The sequence below is a fragment of the Pteropus medius genome, unplaced genomic scaffold, assembly GCF_902729225.1.
Source record: "Pteropus medius unplaced genomic scaffold, Ma_sr-lr_union100, whole genome shotgun sequence".
NCBI classification, from domain to species: Eukaryota; Metazoa; Chordata; class Mammalia; order Chiroptera; family Pteropodidae; genus Pteropus; species Pteropus medius.
This window is the reverse complement of record NW_024353907.1, coordinates 2,961,246-2,982,949: the sequence shown is the minus strand read 5'-3', so window position 1 is coordinate 2,982,949 and position 21,704 is coordinate 2,961,246. Positions and strand designations below refer to the sequence as shown.

The 21,704-nt window shown below is 42.4% G+C and overlaps 1 protein-coding gene and 1 pseudogene across 1 annotated transcript in view; one reads left to right on the top strand and one right to left on the bottom strand.

Moving 5' to 3' along the window:
* DIPK2B (divergent protein kinase domain 2B) overlaps window positions 1-9,952 on the top strand; it is a 48,425-nt gene extending 38,473 nt beyond the window's left edge. Inside the window, 3 exon segments of the mRNA XM_039851557.1 lie at window positions 5,841-6,014; window positions 7,354-7,642; window positions 8,760-9,952. Coding sequence (XP_039707491.1) covers window positions 5,841-6,014; window positions 7,354-7,642; window positions 8,760-9,100 — 804 coding nt within the window. The 3' untranslated portion in view covers window positions 9,101-9,952.
* On the bottom strand, window positions 6,519-6,637 carry LOC120593695 (uncharacterized; annotated as a pseudogene).
* Window positions 9,953-21,704: the final 11,752 nt, after the last annotated feature.

The window sequence follows — 21,704 nt, the reverse complement described above, 5'->3', positions numbered from 1 at the left end:
TGGAGACTTTTCTCTTTCTTTCTGAGGTGCCTTGTCACCTTGGTTGTTCATGGTGTTTAATGGACTATTTCTCTGCCTGGGCATTAATGGAAATGTATTCTGCTTTTTTTCCCGAAAGAAGATTTATTATATAAAGGTCGCTCTTTAGCCTGGGGCAAGGAATATGCTTTTCTTTTGGTTTCCAGTAAGTGGTGTCTAAGCCTCTTGGATCTCTGCTTTATATAAAGCCTTAAAAATGTCTTTTTATTTTCTGATAGATATTTAATCACACTCGCTACTGTCAGTTTCAGTCCCTGTCAGTATTAGCAACAGTTTTGGTAGCATTTGCTCAGATTCCCTTGGGGTTTCGTGGTGATCAGTGATGGAAGGTATGTGGGGAGGATCCCTCTGGGCTGGAGATTGGGGGCTGCGGCTCAGCCTCAGTTTTGCAACTGCGGCCAGTAAAAATCAACTGGTTTTTTTTTTTCTGCTTTCTGCCCTGATAACTGGGCCCTACCTCTGGCTGTGTGAAACTCACAAACTCTCCCAAGCAGCAGTGTTCAGGGAAGTTGTCGCATCTTCTCCCCTTCCCCTCCCTCTGCAAGGAATTCCTGCAGCTGTGACAGGCAGTTTCTTTATTTCTCCCAGTCTACCGCTCGACACTCAGGATTGTGACTTGTGGTAGCTCTTATTCGCAGATCCCATGCTCAGATGTGCTCGTGTGCATTTTGAGTGTTTTTTGTTGAGTTTTAGATGTTCAGCTTATTATTGTTTCAAGGGGAGAGATCAGGGGTCTTCTCTCTCCACCATGTTTCCTTTCCAAAATTCCTGAAATTTGCATCCCTTCACTGGTAGCCATGCAAGTAAAGGATTCCCACATTGTTTAGCTCAGGGTTTTTTGCTGCCTCTGCCTTTGGTTTTTAAATGAATCATTATTTAATTGAAAATCTTTGGTTTCCCAATTGTGTTTGCCATTGGCCAATATAATTGTGGGCTTGTACTTGGCCAGTGCACAGCAAACAGAAGCATATGGAACCCCACTCTGTGAGTGGGTCCTTAGGAAGAGGCTGCCTCTACCATAAAGGGAGGTTGGGGTACAAGGTGGTTTAAAAGACTTTTCCAGCTATAGTTCTAGAGGTGGCCCAGAACCTTCTCAGCAAATATATTGTTGTTTATTGCTGTATAACAAACCACTTCAGAACTTAGTGGCCACTCTCATTGATTTTGCTCATGAATATGCAATTTGGGCAAGGCTTGGTGGGGTAGGCTCGCCAGCCTCCAAGAGGCATTAGGTGTTTCAATAGGGAACCAGAGGAGCTATTTCCAAGATGGCTCAGTCATGTGGCTGGCAAGTTGGAACTGGCTGTCACCTAGGCACTCAGCTGGGGTGAGAGCCAGAGATTTTGGTTTCTCTCGGTGTGGCCTGAACTTCCTTACAGCATGGTGGCTGGGTACAAGAGAGAGCCAGGCAGAAGTTCTATCATCTTTTATGGTTGAGGCTCAGAAGTCATGCAGCCTCACAACTGTAAACCTTCTAGTCACTAGGAGGGAGTACACTGAAGCCAGAGGAGGGAATTAGGCTCCACCCCTTGATGGCACAAGTGTCAAAGAGTTTATAAATATGTTTTAAAACCAATTCAGCAAATGATATTTCTGATGTCCATCCTTATGTTGGGTACTGTCTCTGATGTCTCCTTTTTCTTTGCTCCCCTCCCCTATTCAGCCCACCTCCAAGAGTTGTAAATTCTACTATCAAAAATATCTTCAAATTTTTTCATTCTGTCATCTCATGCCTGAACCATTGGATCATCCTAACTAAAATTCCTGCCTATGCTTTTCCTCCTGTGACATTTAGGATTAGGTTCAGTTGCATGTGACAAAAATTCAAATAACATTGTACTTAAACAAGGTCAAAATATACTCCTTTTTTACATAAAAGAAACTGACACATAGCCATCCAGGACTTATATACTGCCTCCGTGATTGTCAGGAATCCTGGCTACTTTCATTCTGCTGCTCCATAACCCTTAACACACCCTGGTCTAAGATGGCTGCCCATACATCAGCCATCACTTCCACATTCCAGCTAGGAAGGAAGGAGTGAAAAAGAATACATCCTCTCCCTTTAAGGACCCCTCCCAGAAATTTCTACTTATATCTCATGGACCAATACCTAGTCACATTACCACATCTAGCTGCAATGGAAGCTGAGAATGGAATCTTTATTCTAGGCAGCCATATACCTCACTAAAATCCAAGGGTAAGTAACTAGCAGTCTTGGCTACATTCCTTTGAATTTATTCTCCACACTGCACCAAGAAGTGTTTTCCTAAATGTACATCTGAGCATATCACTCCCTTGTTAAAAATTCCTTAAAATGACTCCAATGTTCCTCCTATCTGAACTTCTGTGTCCGCTCTCACTATTGATACTCTGCCTTCAAGGAGTACTTACCTACTTGTAGTTTCCAGCATACTCTCTCTCATCTCAAGATTTTTGCATGTACTGCTCCCTTTGTATAAAATCTCCTCCCACTTTCTTTGCAGGTTCACTCTACTGTCTTCCAACAAGCCTTTGAGGGACCCATGAAAATGTTTTGATTTATTTTAAAATTAGAAGGAAAAAAACTAAACTTTTAGGTCTAGGAAAATGTTTAAATATATAGTATTAGTAATATATGTGTTTTCATACCAATGTAGTTGCAAAATATAATTTTAAATATTTTTTATGGAGGAAGGGGCCCATGAAGGCAAAAGTACTGAGGCCTATAAAAGTTATAATGGGCTCATGGCTCCCTGACTTCACCCCAGTCATGGTTCTCCTTGCACCACACTGTAACTGCTAGGCATTTGATGATCTTTCCCATCCAACAGGCCTTGGGAGAACAGAGCTTGCTTAGTTCCCCTTTGTATCTTCAGTGCCCAGAATACACTCTGGTCCTTGGTACATATAAACATTGGTGAGTGAATGAATGTATGGGTGCCCTGATCTCAGCTAACTGTGCAGTTACATCTCTAGTAAAGATAAGAATGCAAGTCCTCCTGCCTGTCTCCACCTACTTCTCACCTGGTGTACTGTCTTGGTACAAATACTAGGTATGTGTGACTTGGGGCAACTCACTATTTCTCTAAATCTCAATATTGCCATCTGTAAATTGGGAACAATAATAGTACCTACCTCATTGGATTCTTGTGAGGAGTAAATGAAAGAATATATTACCTTTAAGGAGTTTTGAATAGTTCCTGTTGTATACTAAACAGTAATTATTACAGATTATATGGTTGTTGTTATGGTCAATTAGCATCCTACCTCTCCCAGAGGTATTTTAATTTAAGGGTTGGCTCTTGAAAGAGAAGAAGAAATAACTTACCTCCATTACCACCATTGGTTATCAATATGATGGAATTTCAGGCTGTGTAGGGAAGACAATCAGAAGCAAAGAGAGCATCTCATAGTTTCAAGTCATCTTCTATAGTCTCCACCTGGGTAGCATGTGGGGCTGGGGGCAAGACAGGATGTATTACAGGGGAAAGGGCATGGATATTAAAATCTAACAAATTGGGTTCTGTCTCAAGCTGCTATAACAGAATAACATGGGCTGGGTGGCTTAAACAACAGAAATTTATTTCTCACAGTTCTGGAGGCTGGGAAGTCCAATATCAAAGTGCCAGCCAATTTGGTTCCTAGCGAAGGCTCTATTTCAAGTGTGCAGATGGCTGTCTTCTAATAGTATCTTCACATGGTGGAAAGCATAGAGAGAAAATAAGCTGTTTATGTCTCTTATATGGGCACTGGTCCCATCATGAGGGCTCCACCTTCATGACCTAGTTACCTCTCAAAGGTTCCATCTCCAAATACTATCACAATGGGGATTAGGGTTTCAACATGTGAATTTTGGGAGGGATACAAACATGCAGGCCATAGCAGGTTCAAATCATAAATCCAACCCTTCAACCTTTACCGACACTTTGAAAACTTCTAATTCCTCAGTTGCAAAATGAGGCTCATAACAGTACCTACTTTGTGGGGGCTCGCAAGAGGATTAAATGAGCATGTGAAATACCCAGCTCATTGTCTAGCTCTCCTCTCATCGATAAACATTTCCAAAGGATGGATAACACATGAATTGGACACTAACAGAGGCATAAAACTGGAATTTTTTAGGTATGTGTGAAATTTTCTTAATTTTCTCTCTTTGAGTTGACCTCTTGTGTCCCCACTCCTCTGGGGATTAGAAAGCATCATCTACACACTGTCAGGCAACCTTGGTCACAATCCAGCATGTCCAGTCACTTTAGAATTCCAACCAGCCTCCCTCCTTCCCTGGGGAGTCCAGGAGGTCATCTGGTGCCCAGGTCGTGGTAGTTTAACAAACATCCACACTGGCCTCTCTCTGCCAGTCTGCTCTGGTCCTCATCTAGGAGCAGGAGCATACTCTGCCCAAAGCCATGGTCCAGATGTGGCCCTGTGGTAGTGTGACCAAGCATCTCAGTTTTCTACTTTTAGCACTGAGAGCTCCACATCCCAGGAAACTCTCAGTTTCAAGCAAACCAGGATGGTTGGACATCCTACCCTATTGACCTGTCCAGGCCTTCTCCAAACTCCAAGCTCCAATCTCAAGGCCCCCGAAGTTCTTCTCACCCTCCTGGGTTCCCACTGGGAAGATTGAAGACTCCAGTCTGCTGTCCTTGCCCCACACTAGGGTGCTCAGGGCTCTGGAGACTGTCCTTAGCCACCTAACACAATGGCTCATTCAGCCAGAGACTCCCCTAGGCAGACCACCTGTAAACACAGTATACAGACACACTGTGGATACACATTCTGCCCTGGAACTTTCAGGCTTTAATTTTGATCTTCAAAGCCAGGCTCTTTGAACTTGAAAGCCCTGTTCTCACTCACAAAGTCTGACTCTTGTTATCATTGCTATCATTGGCTATCATCACTATTCTCTGTGCTTGGAATTTAAATTTTTTAATTTACTGAGAGCAGATAGCATTTATTGAGTGCTTACTGCTCACTGGACTCTGTTCTAGTATTTTATATCTATCAACTTATTTGATCCTCATGCCCTCTTAGGGTGCTATTACTGGTATACTCACTTTAGAATCAAAGGTACAGGAAGACTAAGTAACTTGTCCAAGGTCACACAGCTAGCTGGTACATGTGGAGCCAGGGTTGCGTTCTGGCAGACTGGGCCCCAGGGCCCTGTTCTTAACTATGTTTCTTTTCTTTCATCAGTGTGAGGAGAAAGATGTAAGAGAGGACTAGGTCATGGAAAGAAAGTCTAGGTCCTTATCTCTCAATTTTATCCCAAGAAGAACAAAGCAACACCATCATAACTGTGGTGACATCTTATTGAAATGCTGGAAGGGATCCAAAAGGCCAATTGCAAGGGGCCCTAACTCATTAACTCAGCCTGAGATAAGATCTGTGTGGAAGGGCAGGGTGGGGGCCCTAAGATGGGTGGGTACAGGCACGCCAAGATTCCATCTGCCTGCCTGCTGGGAGTATCTTGCCTTCTCAGTGCCCTCATCCTCTATCCCCAGGACAGCTCAAGCCCTTCTCCTCTGCTCCTGGGTCCTCCTCGCCCCTCACTGCTGCCCCCTCCCAGGTAACCTGCTTGGCTCCCTCCTGCCCCACCCCCCAGGGGTGTTTTGCCCTCCTCCCCACCTCGATGATCTTTTCCGTCCCCCTCCCACGCTGCCCCCCAGTAGCGCTAAGCCCAGCTCTACTGGGACCTTTCCTCCCCAGAACCCCTTCACCCCAAAGTGTCCCCCACCATCAGGGCCTGCCAGAGCCCTGTCTTGCAGGTGACATGAGTGGTCAGCACCCTTTGCGGTCTCTTTCACCCTCCCTTGCAGGGCCTGTCCAGCCCTCTTCTGCTCTGCCCGTCACAGCGACTCCTGGACCGCGTGGTCCGGCGCTATGCAGAGGTGGCCGATGCCGGTAGCATCTTCATGGACCACTTCACGGATCGCGACAAGTTGCGTCTGCTCTACACACTGGCTGTCAACGCGCATCCCATCTTCCTACAGGTACACAGAGACCCCAGAAAGCCCCTCCAGGGAAGGAGTTCACTTTAGACTCTGAAAGGGGCAGCCCTGGGTTGAGCTCTTTTCCCATTTACTGCACGCCTTGGGGCCACCAAACCATGTTAGTGCCTTCGTGGCACTCAGTAAATACACTTTGGCTTCTGCTGGAGAAAGCGCTGTGGTTGCTGTAGAGGAAAGACATGTGGGAGCCAGAGGGATGAGATGGAGATAACAGCCACCATCACTGCAGCCTGGAAGGGCTCTGTGAAGGGCAACTCTGATCTGTGCCTCAAAGATCAGTAAGATTTGAGCAAGCCAAGGAGGTAGGGAAATAGCCAAAGAATGACCCCTCCTCCTCCAGATGTACCCTGGGGCTGTGGTTGGAAAGGAGAAAATAAACTGCAAGTAACATTTTTTTTTTTTTTTTATGAGGCAACCCTTGGTTGACCTCACAGAGTGAAAGGACCTTGTCAGCTTACAATCCCTTATTTTTTATTTTATTTTTTATGCCTACAGCACCTGATCTTCCTAGGTGGTCTCCCATCCAAATACTAACCAGGCCCGACCCCGCTTAGCTTCTGAGATCAGACGGGATAGGGCTTGTTCAGGGTGGCCTGGCTGTAGACTGCAAGTAATCTAAATGACCAACAACATGGGAATGGTCAAATAAATGAGAGTGCACTAGAGCCTGAGGATAAACTGGTCAACAAGACTGGAGAGAGGATAGAAGAGAGAAACTCTGGGCTTGCGCAGTGGTTCCCAAAACTTGTGTCACCCAAGGGGAGCCTTCACGATTTTTGGCCTATCACAGAACCTGGTGCCTATACTGTTATTTTGAAGAATATTTTTCCTCAATAGGCCTTAAGTTGGCCCTATTTTTCTCTCCTCGGCCTCTTCCTATGCAGTGATATCTGTGAAATCTCAAATACTAGTCATATTTTTTTCAACTATATAACTCTTAAAATAAATATATTCCCTTGAATCTGAATCTTTTCTAAACCCTGGCAAGTGCCTTAACATTCTCATATCTCACCTGGGGACACTCTGTGGAAATGCATCCACTACATGGAAATAAGAGCTTCCTTTTCTGAATCTCTTCATCTAAAAACGGGAGTAGGGGACAGAGGGAGTGTTGCTTTGTTCCAAGAGATATAGAAAAATTTGAGGGACACTTTGCTGACATGTTTTGAGAAGGAGGGTGCCTGTTTGAAGCTGATCTTTCTGTGTGCCTGCACTGAGAAACGTGGGGTGGGGGGCAGGGATGGAGGTAGCAAGGGAGCTGTCTCTGCAGAGTTTTTTCTCTTCATTCCTCTAATACCTCCTCTTCTTCCCTGCTTGACAGATCTTCCCTGGCGCTGAGGGGTGGCCGCTGCCCAAGTATCTGGGCTCCTGTGGCCGATTCCTGGTCAGCACCAGCACCAGCCTACTGCAGGAATTCTATGGTGCCCCCCCAGACCAGACAGCCGACCTAGCCTACCAGCTCCTTGGGGTCCTGGAGTCTCTGAGAAGCAACGATTTGAACTACTTCCTCTACTTTACCCATGTGGATGCCACCATGTTTGGCATCTTTAACAACGGGCATCTGTTCATCAGGGATGCCAGTGCTCTGGGCGTCATCGACAAGCAGGAAGGTACCCAGCATGGGCCTGGCTGAGCAGCTGTCAGAGGGGATGTCAGGGTGACAGGAGCTTGTTGGGATGACAGAGAATAGCACCACTGGGCTTTTACAGTCTCCGTGTGTCATGGTGAGAGCAGCCCAAGTTCGTGTCAAATGACCCTCTCCCCCTTTAGCATCTCTGCTCCAACTTTACCTCCAAATGGGAAGTAACATTGACCTTGTCCATGGAGGGTATTTTACATCGTGGCTGGGCCTCAAAGGCACTGCTGTAGTCCAATTCGGTCTCTGTGGCCTGAGGACCTGACCTGTCCCTTCTCACATATACCACTCCTATATCCATCTCCCCCTCAGCACCTTTCTCATCAATTGTTTTCAGCCTTTATCTGAAACTTAACTATCTGGCTGATTCATTTGTACAGTTTGCAATCCATTCTGGCACCTTTGCTTTTTATAAAGTTTGAAATTTAAAAGCATGGCGCCACATGAGTTATATGAGTGAATCATGTTTCTCACTGTGTGCACAGTCATCTGGGGTTCTAGAGCCCTTTGAGCATCCCAGTCTTTAACGGTGACCAAATGTTCTGAGCCCAATAATAGGACAGAGGATTCTTTATATGAGAAGGCCCTATGAAGATAGACCAATTAAATCACACTTACTCATTTCCTGGTTTGCCTTTACTAGCAGAAATGAGGCTGATTGCCAAATATTCGGGATATGTAAACACTGAACATCGAGTCCCATGACAACCCACTGAATGCATATTATGGATTACCTGTGCTTTCTCCCAACTTTGTATTTAGAAAAGGCAAGTGAAAGTTGTCCTATTAATTTTCTTAGTTCCCTGATTCAGTAATAAGAATGGAAAAATCACAATATGGAGGTGAGCCCTACAATTGTAAGCCCAACTTCTGCTAGAGATAAGTGCAATTTCTATGCCCAGGCCTCATCCTATTGTAGCAAAGAGAGTTCTTCCCATGTTGTTCTCAGCAGGGGCCATGGTGTCCCTCAACCCTAAATCTCTTGGAGATGCTAGGAGACTAAACCACTTTGCCCAGCAATTCTAATTAGTGGCACCTCTCCCAAGGAAAACAGGTTGTAAGGTGTGCAACATTTCCTACTTCTCTTCTAGGCAGTCAAGCATCCACCATGGCAGGAGAGAATAAAGACATCTTTAGCTGCCTGGTTGCTGATTGCCAAGCCAAACTGCCCTCTTGTGACACCATCCCTGAAAAGCAGAGCCTGGTACTGGTGTGTCAGCAGGTGCTGCCTCGACTTCTCCAGGGGAAGTTCCCCTCCCTGGTGCAGGAGCGGATAGATGTCCTCCTCGCTCAGTGTGGGGAGGGAATCCGCCCAGACCCCGAAGTCCTTGGGGCTGCCAGCCAACTGAAGGACATCTTGAGACTCCTGAGAACCTGTGACCCCAGATTTGCCTACCGCTACCCAGACTGCAAGTATAATGATAAGTTCTGAGGGACTGGAGCCTTGGCTCCAGGGACAACATCCTTGACTCTCCAGTCCCAGGTGAAATTGTTGCAAGGTTGAAAGAAGCAGATCCATTTTAGACATTAGAAAAAATTCACATTCATTTCCCAGGGACTAAGGAATGTTCCAACGACCAGAAGGCAGTTGCGCAACATGGTATGATTGCCCCGCTGACTGGGCCATCGTGGAAGAGCCCAGGAGTAGTGGACACTCACTCAAACTGTGAGCCCCAGTTTCCTCTGTTCTCCACCAGACTCCCGAGTTAGTGAAAGAAGGCACAGATTGGAAGGGCCAGAGACATATACTTCTTTCCCCCAGCCCAGGTGGTTATAAGGTATGTTCCAGAACTGTGCACAGGCAGGGTGAATGAAACAGAACCATGGAGGTCAAGAGGCTGGAGTGAAGGGAAGGTTTTGGGAAGGTGAGGCCCACTGCAAGTAGCACTTTAAACAGACAAGAAATCCTCCTTAGTGCTCCCTATGCCCCTGCACTAGTCCTTCTGCCACAATAACCACATCATCCCAGGGTAAGAAGACTGCAGGCCAAGGACACACACAGACAGAACCATGCCCTGGATGCCTGGGGCCCCATACATGTGCAAGTGAAGCACCTTCTGTGTGGGAAGGAGTCAGCGGGGTAGGCTGGGGGTCAATATTCATCAGGGTCCTTGGAAAAGCAGGTGTCAAGACAGGATGAAACGGGCAAGGATTGTATTAACAAAGATGCTTGTGTGGGAGGAAAGAAAGAGGGAGCCAGAGACAGCTGAGAGAGGCAGCAGGCGGAGCTGAAGGACAGAAAGAAGGTCCTGTGGAAGTCTGAACCTGAAGGACAGAAAGAAGGTCCTGTTTGCACAATAAAAGAAAGCTTCAGCAAGACTTTCAGGGTGTCCTTAAGCCAAAGCCAGCCATCAGATGAGGCCCAAGTCTCCCAAGAATGGGCAGCCCTATACCCCTGCTGTAAGGAAAAGCCCATAGGAAGCATGGCCTCAGCCCAAACACAAAGACGGATTTCAAAATTCAGCAAGGGGCACTTAGCCAATTCTGCACCCTGGAGCAGGAGGACTCTGAGTAGACATTCTCATTGCAGCCATAGCCAGGACCAGGACAGCTTTCTCCGTACTGTGGCCTCCAACGCAGGACTTTAAGGAGTCCAAGAATTTTCATTCAAATGTGGTCTTACAGGTCATTATAAATTTTTTCAAGGTTAGCCAAAAGAATATATTTTATTCAACAGTATGTTAGTTGGACATATACCTTTTAAAAATTTAGCCACATGGTATATGGGCCTTCATGTATATTCTTGCTCTAGCTTCTCAAACATTAGTCAGGGGCTCTTTGGACCTTTGCCCAGCCTCCCTGCCAGGGACTTCTACCCCAGGGGCCTCTCGATTGGCCTCTCTTTTAAAAATGCCTGGCTTAAGCTTCATGTTGCAGATGGGAAAACTGAGGTCCAGGGAGGAAGAGTGACTTTCTGGGATAGTTCCAGAACTCCTACTACCAGTCCGCACTCCTGGTGCCTCCTCCTTCAGCCTGTGACTCTCACCATGACCTATGCAATTCTGGTCCTTTCATTCACATTTAAAGCTGGGCCAAGAAAAAATCCTATACTAAGGTGCACTAGGTTGCCTGTGGGATTTGCCTTTTGACTGCTCCAGGCATTATCCCCAGGGCAGCCATGAGAATGAGGTTGACAGGCACAAGCTTCTGGAAGAACAGGCTTAGGCTACCTGAGAGTCTGAGACAGTTGCCTTCTGGCCTGGTTGGGAGAGTGAGGATTGACCACCCTTCCCAAAACTTTGTTGTCAGCCCAGTGAAACTGATTTTAGACTTCTGGCCTTCAGAACTGTGAGAGGATAAATGCCTATTGTTTCAAGTCACACACTTTGAAGTAATTTGTTATAGTAGCCACAGGAAATGAATACACACCTCAAATTCTATTTTAGTGTCTGCTTCCAGAGAACCTAACCTGCAGTGTTCTCCAACTCCAGTCTGTTATGATGGATTAAAAAGCCAGACCCGACATGAAGGAGTGTGTTAGCATCTATACTCAGGGCTGAGGCTTGGATGGTTCCATTCCTCCACTTGCTAAATCCTGTGCATCATTTAAAACCCTGTCTGAGTTCTTACCTTGACAGAAATCTTTTCCTAACAGTGCAACCTCCAGAATCTTTTCTGAACTCCAACTCTGTACCCCTGAACCATAGGTCGGTGTCCCGTTTGAGGTCAATCCCAGAGAGATCTGTGTCCTACCTTTCCATCAAACTGGGAGATCCCTGAGGATGGTGATAGCATTGGGCAGGGAGTAGGGGTGGGGTTGTGTTCCCAAAGCAGCTGGCACAGGGCTGGGCACAGACAGGTGCTCGGAAAATATTCTTGCTAAGAATAATGATCGCCTTCTTAAGCCCTTTTTGCTTGCTGTTTTCCACATACCATGTGCTATACACTAAATGTGTCATCCCCAAATTAATATATTGAAATCCTAACCCTTAAGGTGAAGGTATTAGGAGATGAGACCTTAAGGAGATAATTAGCTCATGAGGGTGGAGCTCTGATGAATGGGATTAGTGCTTTTATAAAAGAGGTCCCAGAGAGCTCTCTGGCCCCTTCTTCCACGTGAGGACACATTGAGAAGGTGCAGGCTATGAACCAAGAAATGGGCCCTTATCAGACTCTGAATCTGCCAGTGCCTTCATCTTGGACTTCCCAGCCTCCAGAACTGTGAGAAATAAATGTGTGTTGCTTATAAGCCAACCAGTTTGTGGTATTTTGTTCTAGTAGCCCAAATAGGCTAAGACACCATGCTGGTCATATACACAACACAACCACTTCCTTGAAAACAGCTCTTTACCCTCAACAACCAGGAGACAGGTGAGTCAACACTCAAGAGGCTTCAACCAGAATTTTTCACAGCATATTCTCAGTCCCCTGGAATCTGATTGGACACATTAGAGTATTTTTCTGAGTTTTGCCAGCCACTGTCTTTTTGTCCGCAAGACTGGCTACATAATTTGTGGGGCTAGGGCAAAATGAACATTGGGGCCTCCTGTTATTAAGAATTGCAAGACGAGGACAGCAGAGCATTAAACTAAGCACAGATCCTGTGGGACTGCATATATTGCATATCCATGTAGCTGGCCCTAGGTGCCTGAGAATACTAATATACCTTAACCTCTGCATAGAGTGTTCTTGGAATTTACTGGGATCTAACTTGACCTCTACACTCAAGGGAAGTAGGTGTGGGACCAGAGGTGATATATATTTAACCACCATGGCAAAGGAACTGAACTATGAGAACAGACCCCACCAGCTGCAGCTACCAGGCAAGCATAACAGCAGCACTGGGGACAAGTCCTACTTTTCAAATGAGGAAACGGGTTCAAGTGATTTGCTCAAAGTAACAATTTTTAGGTTTCCTGCTTTGCTGGTCTTCCCCTATAGCATCTGACTTCTGCTTCTAAGTGATTCTATGAGCCTGAATGTTTTTCTCCAGAGTTAAGATACTTTGTTGGATTTGTATGTATGTGTTTTTCTTTGAAAGATCTAGAGTCCTGGAATCAGACAGACTTGGTTTCAAATTATGACTCTGTTGGCTACTGTGTAACCTTTGGCAAGTTGTTGAACCTCTCTGAGCCTCACTTTCCTCATCAATAAAATGGGAAGAAAACGCTTAATCTTCTTGGCGTTATTGTCCTGTTTAAACAGTACAATGTCCCTCAAGAGCTTGGCACATATGAACATTCTGTATTTGAAGGCAAATGTAGGGAAAGAGCAGAGGGTCACCTGGCAGAAAGAGACCTCACCCAGCCAAGGTAAGTGCTGTCGTCTCTTGAGAGGGACCCTGATGCCTGCCTTAAAGCACTACTGCAGCCCAGAGGAAGCACCAGGATACCACAGGCTGCTAGACAGTCTGACTTGGGCCATGTTCTTTCCTCCTGTAATCTAGACTCTGGGTTGATCATGAATGGCAGCTGGGCAGTCACTACACTTGCCTCCCCAGCCTGGCTCTCCATCAGGTTAAGAGAGAATCTTCCTCAAGCAGGTAGTGTTGGGGGCCTTGGGAAGTCCATCTGCACTCAGTATTGTAGGGAAATGAGAAAGCCATCTTGGCCCATTGAAAACTTCATGTTCACTGCCTTTTGGTGGTGATGTAGCTTTTCTGCACATTTTGGGCCTATTATCCACATATATTGGCACATCTGGGCTCATGCACACACAGCTATACTCTGGCCTACCCACAATTCTTTATGGCATTCTTAAGAAAAGTTATGGTTGTGAGCTATGTAGGAGAGTCGACACCTAGGCAGGAGTCCTTGAATTTGCAGATATAATGACCCTTCAAGAAGTCAACTTAGAGGACTTGGCCAGCAAAGGGTAACTGGGCAACCAGTTCAAGTGCCCCACCAAATGGAGAAGCAGACAAGGAGGGGAACACCCATGTTCCACTATGGTGACTAGGGCATAGTCTCAGACCTAGACTGTGACTGTAGAGGCAGTATGGCAATGCAGAGGAAGCAGTGGCTCTGGAAGCAGAAATGTCTGACTTCAGATCTTGTGCTAGTCCCTCTTGAAAAAGTCAGTGCATCAAAGTTATTTATTGAAGCATTGTTTGCAACTGTAAATGCTAGGAACAATCTAAATACCTAAACATGGGATAGTGGTTGAATAAACTGTGATACATCCACACAATGGAGTTCTGTACAGCTCTACAAATGAATGAGGAAGATCTCTATGAACTGATATGGAATGATTTGCGGGATATACTGCTAGGTAAGAAAAAAAGAGCAAAGCACATGAGGGTATCTATAGGATGCTACCTTTCATGTAAGAAAGAAGGCAATATAAGGAAACATTTATGCATCTGCTCACTTGTGATGATATACATATGTATATACATATACATACATATATGTTTATATATTATATATAAGGTCTATTATAATATATATTATATATTATATATATAAACATATTATATATATACATATACATATGAGAGAGGAAGAGAAAGGGGGGCAATAAACCAGAAGCTCATTAAGATTGATTATTTATAGGGGATGAGTGAGAACAGGTGGAAAGAAAGGAGGGATAGAAATGGCATAGTAGGGATGAGGAGTAACTGACACTTGTCTGAGTATAATTTTTTGTATGAATTTGACTCTTAGAATCATAAGAATGTCTCACATACCCACAAATAAATAATTAAGATCAACCAGGACATGGGTCAAACTAAAATGAAATACAAACAACAACAAATGGATCTAACTGGATTACAAATAAATAACTACACTGAAGAACTAACTAAAGTAACTTGAAAAGGAAGCATTTTGACTATGTAGTATAAGGCTAAAGACAAAAAGGACTGTACATACACTAAAATGGATAATTTTATGTCATGTGAATTTCACCTCAATTAAAAAAAAAACATAGACAAAAATTGTGCTCTAGTTAATAAATATTTTCCCCATGAGAATCTGGGTTAGCAATTCCAAAACCACTTTAAGTGTTGGGCAAGTAAGTAAATAAATATATTATGGATAATGAGAGAGGGGCTTCTCTCATTGTTTGAGAAAGAAATTACAAGTAAAGAAAGAGGGAAAACAAAATTGAATCCTGTGGTATTCGACTAGAATTGAAGGTATCACTCTGCACTCAGGATCTTTGAGGTATATACAGATAGATATAGAAATAGATGTGCATATATAGAAATATATTCCTAGCTCTGTCTCTGAGCGGGCCTACAAGCAGTGACACCTTAGTACCTAGTGCTCAGGTCTTGGTTTCTCCAGTAAAAGTAACCAGAACTCTTCGGGAAAAGGGCTGATTCTCAGACTGGGATAGAGAAAGTACTAGATGAGCCCGGAGTAATCTTGTGTTGCCAGGAAAGAAGTGTTCAAAAAACTTTGGAAGCATGTCGAAAGGACATGGGAGCCAATTTGAAGAGACTCATAATAGCCAAATGTGGAACATTTTGAGCTACAAAATAAACAATGATAGTAATGTGTTATAACCCACAGAATAATATAAATTCTTATGAGATCATCCTGACATAAAAAAATAACTGAATAAGTAAATAAATGAGGGGGGCAAGAGCTCTTCCTACAGTAAAATCCTAATTAATAAATGTAGATGGAATGATGGGAATGAAAAATCACCAGTTGGCAAACAACATAGCAATAATCGTTGCAGGCAAAAATCATCAATGGGAGCTAAAACTAGTAGATGAAATCATGAGAAACAGGACATTTGTATAGTCTCAAAGTTATCTTGCAACAAGATACTTACTAATTATGAAGGGAAAAATAGTAACTTTATGATGAAGAAACCTGGCAGACATGACCTTAACCAAATGATCAAGGTCAACATCAACAGAGATAAATCATATAGCCATTGTGTACCCTCTTATATCATGCACCGAGAAAGGCACAGCATCTTCTGTGGTACTCTTTCCCAAACTACAGAACCTCAACTGAATCATGAGATAACATCAGACAAATTGAGGGATATCCTGCAACTGACTGTGAAAGACAAAGAAAAATTAATGAATTATCACAGATTGGAGAGTACTAAGGAGACAAGACAATTACATGCAATGTGGGCTCCTTGATTAGTAGTGTCAGTATCCACCAGCTAAAAACCACCAGGAATACATCTATATTTGAACAAGTTGAGTTTATTGTCCATTACAACAAGGGAGAAAGCACACCATGGAGCAATACAAGGGGTCTCAGTAAGAGGGGACTTTTTAGAGGATTGGGGCTTGTTATTGGGGGGAGGGTTCAAGGAAGCAGGGTTTTACTCTTGATTGGATGCTGTCAGGAAGTGGTGGTAAATCCATGTTTCCACATCTCAATAAGTCTTATCCATAAGGCAGTAGAGATAAAGCAGGCTAACATTGTAGTTAGTAAAGCAGCAGTCATTCATATTAGCCAGGATAGAGGGATTTTTGATCATTTTTGTTTATACAATGTTCACGTTATTGTTTGTGTTCAGACATTTTTTTTTATACTGATTCATCATGGTCACAGATTGGCCTTGTTTGATGTTAGTGATCTGAGAAGTTGTTTCCATTCAGGGAAAACATGAAGGTCTAGCTGCAAGGGCCAGGCCTGCGCTGAGCAACACCAAGGAGAAGGCCTGAATAATGCCAGGCCAGTTCCCAGCTACCGTGGTCCATTCTTCTCTTTCTCAGTGAGACAATTGGTGAAACCCCAATAAGGTCTATTAGATTAGTACACAGTATTTTATCAATGTTAATTTCTTAGTTTCAATAATTGTACTATGGTTATGTAAAATGTTAGTTAACATTAGGGGAAGTCAGATAAAGGAACTTGGTACACTATTCTGTAACTTTTTTGTAAGTCTAAAATTATTCCAAATTAAAAGTTAAAAAGGCAATGCAGTACATGAAGCAGAAATTGGTTTGGCACCAGGTGAAGAAGCTGGCTTGCACATGTGCTATATGAAACAAAAGACGTAACCCAAAACGCAAGAGCATTATCTGTGTGACAAGATAGTTCTAACTATGAGAAACATGTAGAAACTGAGTTGGATTAAAAGGAAGATTCATGTCTCCCATTTGGGGCTTACTCTGGGGTGATGTTCATTGAGTAGAAACACCACTGCACCATTTTCATGATTACTGCTCTTTTTCTCTTACTTTCTTATTCAATCTGTCCAAGTGAATGTGCCTATACCAGAACCAGGATAGCTCCTACCACTGGAAGGCAGTAGAGACTTGAGGCTCACAAGCTCATTTCTGATTCCTTCCTTTCTACACACAAACCATAGTGTCTTGTGTATACAGGGCATCTAGCATGAGCTGAAATCCCCCTTCAAACCTCACCACACCCTTTGTCATTTAGCTGAATCCACCTCTCTGCCTCATGCCCCTACATGGAGCTTCTCCTGAAAAATCACTCTTTAGAGGGAATTATGCCAATAGTGAGTTAATATTCCACTTGTCAAAATAACACATATTTTCATATTTTATTTTTTTTAATGATCTTACCCAAGGCAGGTAAAAATTCAGGAAAAAAATAAGTCATAGCAACGAGAATATAATCTTATTGAAAAGCAATTTGTCAAAGTTCATCAAGAACTTCAAAAAGGATTGCACACTCTACCCAATAATTTCACTTCTGGGACATTATCCAAAGGAAGTAATTAAGAATGAAGAGAGATTTATTCACAGACTGACTGTTAAAAATCATGAATTGAATACTAGTAACCCCTACTAAAATGAGGGTCAATGGAACTTTTAATAGGCATAATCTACCACATAGGGGGAAATGAGAGAGGAGAAAAGTAGAAACAAAATTTTGAGGGCTGGAAAGCAAATAACATCAGGACCAAGAGAACTGAATCCTAAGCTGGCAGCAGAGGATAATGAGAACCATCCCAATTTACACCACAAAACTTCTCGAAAGTTTGAGGAATTCGTGGCACTAGGTCCAAGTGAGAGGGAAGGGGTGACTGAAATAAGGATGAGTTTTAAATGGTCCTTTTAAGAAGCAACTGGACCCCAGATGCTCCCTCCCCCATTCATAGTCCTCTAAGACCCAAAAAAGATTGGATGCTCCTTCCCTGAAGAGAGTCAAGGGGTCTTCAGAAACAGCACAGATTAGGACAGCAGGTCACACCAAAAACTGGGGGATCAAGGGTCTGAGTACACAGTGACTGCCACTCCCTGCCCTCCCCTGCACTGGCAGCCTGACCTTCAATGCCAGGAGAACTGATGAGTGAACCTCCAGGAAAGAGACCAAAAGATCATGATAGAAGATTTATACATTGAAATTATAATCACACCATTATTTTAAATAGCAGAGCATTGTATATAATCAAAATTCCCAAGAGTAGAGAACTGGCTAAGTAATTTGGTTTGCACCCACACAATTACAAATGTAACAAAATTAAAATACTATTTACAGAGAAGTTATAACGCCATGAGAAAATGGCTAGTGACCCAATGCTAAGTGTCACAAAATGATTTGTACATGTTGAGCTTTTTCTGTTTTTGTTTCTTGGGTTGTTTTTTTTTTTTAATACAAAAATTTTGCACAGAATAAGACTGCAAGTAAAGATACTAAAATATTAACAGTGGTTAGATTTATATACTAGGGCTTTGGGTTTTTTTTAAATTATTTCTACTTTTCTGTATTTAACAAATATTCTTTGGGAACTTGTAAAACTGTTTTAATAAGAAAATATTTGTTTGCTACAGCAAAATGGAAACTATTAACATAGACCAAGAAGAAAATAGAAGTCATCCAAATGTATTGTTTTTATTATGAAAAATGCAGACATATTTAAAAAGCAAGGATTGCTCAATTCACAACTGTATCAAAAAATAAAATACATAGGAATAAATTTAACCATGAAGGTAAAAGACCTTCACCTGGAAAATTATGACATTAAAGAAAGAAATTTGAAGAAAATACAAATAAATGGAAGCATATACCGTGCTTATGGGTAGGAAGACTCAACATCATTAAAATGGCCATACTATCGAAGCTATCTACAGATTCAATGCAATCCCTATCAAAATACTAATGGCATTTTTCACAGAACTAGAACAAATAGTTTATATGAAAAAATTTATATGGAATCATAAGACCCTGAATAGCCACAGCAATCTTGAGAAAGAAGGAAAAACTTGGAGATATGTTACCTAATATCAAACTGTACTACAAGGCTATAGTGATCAAAACAGCATGGTACTGACATAAAAACAGACACTTAGATTAATGGAACAGAATAGAAAGCCCAGAAAATAAATTCACACCTCTATGGTCATTTAATCTGTGACAAATAGGCAAGACTATACAATGGGGTAAAGACAGTCTATTCAATAAATGGTGTTGAGAAAACTGGACAGATACATGTAAAAAATGAAACTAGACCACCTTCCTACACCATATACAATAAACTCAAAATGGATTAAATACTTAAATGTAAAACCCAAAACTCCTAGAAGAAAACATAGGCAGCAAACTCTCTGACATTGTTCTTAGTAATATTTTTTTTTTGATATACTTCCTTGGGCAAGGGAAACAAAAAAAAAATAAACAAATGAGACTACATCAAACTAAAAAGTTTTTGCACAGCAAAGGAAACCATTCACAAAATGAAAAGACAGTCTACTGAATGGGAGAAGATATTTGCCAATGATACACCCAGTAAGGAGTTAATATACAAAATTTATAAAGAACTCATATAATTTAACACCAAAAAACCCCAAACAATCCAATTAAAAAATGGGCAGAAGACCTGAATAGACATTTCTCCAAAGAGGACATACAGATGCCCAATAGACATATAAAAAGATGCTCAATGTCACTAATCATCAGAGAAATACAAATTAAAACCACAACGAGATATCACTTCATGCCTGTCAGGTGGCTATCATCAATAAATCAAAAAACAACAAGTGCTGACAAGGATTTGGAGAAAAGGGAACTCTAGTGCTCTTTCGGTGAGATTGCAAGTTGATGCAGTCACTATGGAAAACAGTTTGAAGGCTCTTTGAAAAATTAGAAATAGGATTACTATATGACCCAGCAATTCCTCTTCTGGGTATTTATCTCAAGAAATCCAAGACCTTAATTTTAAAAGATATATGCACCCCTAAGTTCACTGCAGCTCTATTTACAATAGCTAAGATATGGAAACAACCTAAGTGCCCATCAATAGGTGATTGGATAAAGAAGAAGTGATACATATTTATACAATGGAATATTAGCCATAAAAAAGAATGAAATCTGATCCTTTGCAACAACGTGGATGGACATAGAAGGTATTATGCTAAATGAAATAAGTCAGACAGAGAAAGACAAATACCATATGATCTCACTTATAGGTGGAATCTAAAGAACAAAATAAACAAACAAAACAGAAATAGATTCACAGATACAGAGAACAAACTGATGGTTGCTAGATGGGAGGGGATATTGAGGGGCTGGGTGAAAAGGTGAAAGGATTAAGAAGTACAAATTGGTAGTTACAAAATTTTCACATATGTAAAGTATAGCATAGAGAATACAATCAATAATATTGTAATAACTATGTATAGTACCAGGTGGGTACTAGACTAACTGGAAGGATCACTTTGCAAATTATATAAATGTCAAATCACTATGCTGTACATCTGAAACTAATATAAAATAATATTGAACATCAACTCTAATAGGAAAATAAAACAATAAAAAATAAATTAAAACTATTCACCATAAAATAAAAATAAAGTAAAATAAAGAGCAGAGATTTCTCCCTTGTGCATGCCCAGCAGCCTGGGAGCAGCTATGACCATGACACTCTGGTCTTCCTGCCTGGGACTTGATCAAAGCTTCCAAGACTTGGCCTTGACTTTGAGACAGACTTCATTTGAGGCATCGAGATTTCTATATTTTTAAAACTGAGATAAGAGCCCGTTGAAAAAAATCTGAACCAGTTTTGATGTTTATTTTCAAGCTAAGTCCCAGGAAGTAAAAACAAAACCAAAACAAAGTTTCAGAAGACTTGCCGAAACTGAGTGACTAACAATGAAAATTAGAACAAATAATTTCCACATTTATCATTGTTTTTGTTGCATTTGTTTCAGTTCTAAATATGCAGCTTGCTTTCTCTCCATTTCCATTTGTGTTGTATGCTGCTTCTTTGAGTCATGAGTTGTGCAGGAATCATAATTTGTATCGCCTTCATGTGTTCATAGAAAAGGAGTATAATGTTTATCCATAAATAATTTTTATCTAGGTTGTACATGGATAATTTTTGGCTACTGTTATATTAAGAGTAATTGTCCACCCAAGTGTCCATAATAGAGCTTTTCATGAATAGATGCATGAAACTGTATGTCGGATGCACAAAATAAGAGAGAAGGAGGGGGAGATGGAGGAAGAGAGAGAAATGCAACTTGCCATCACACTGTTAGGACCTACAAGAGGAAAGAAATGGAAGTAGGGGAACTCTAGGCTGAGTGAAAAGGACAACCAACCTCTGCTCATTGAGAATGCAGCTCACTCCTTGTAGACAGAACAAGTATAGAGTACAGCAATATTGGTGGGAGCTAGGGATGTGGAGAGACAGAGGAAGGAGGAAGGGAGAAAGACTGGGAGCTGCATTCACAATTATTTCTTCCTCTTCTACGGTGCAGAAAGTCAGAAGAACCAGCCTTCTAAGAAGAAGAAACTGTATCCAGCACAGAACTCGGCTGTAGTTTTGGGAGGCACTCTGGCCCTTCAGTCAAGCATCTTAGCCTCCAGCTACTATCCCCTTGCCTTTTTAAAAGTTGTCCTTTTTCTTCCTGTTTGGCAGCAAATCTGTGGGATTAATGCTCACTCTGTCAGACTCTGGAAACTGTCTCATCTGGCTCTGTGATGCTTTTGAAGCAGCTGCCAAAAGATTAAGAGGCTGAATGCGGTTGGCAAAAGCTCGTGTAAGTTTTACATACTGAGGAGCGACCTGCTCCAGTAAAGCCAACCCCTGCCCCAAGAGCAAGTCAAGCCTCCCCTTTGGGTCAACTCCACACAGGTGACCTGCGAATGGGCCCAGAACATGGGCTTCATTCACAGCCACAGCTGCCTGCTTCCCCGCTGCAG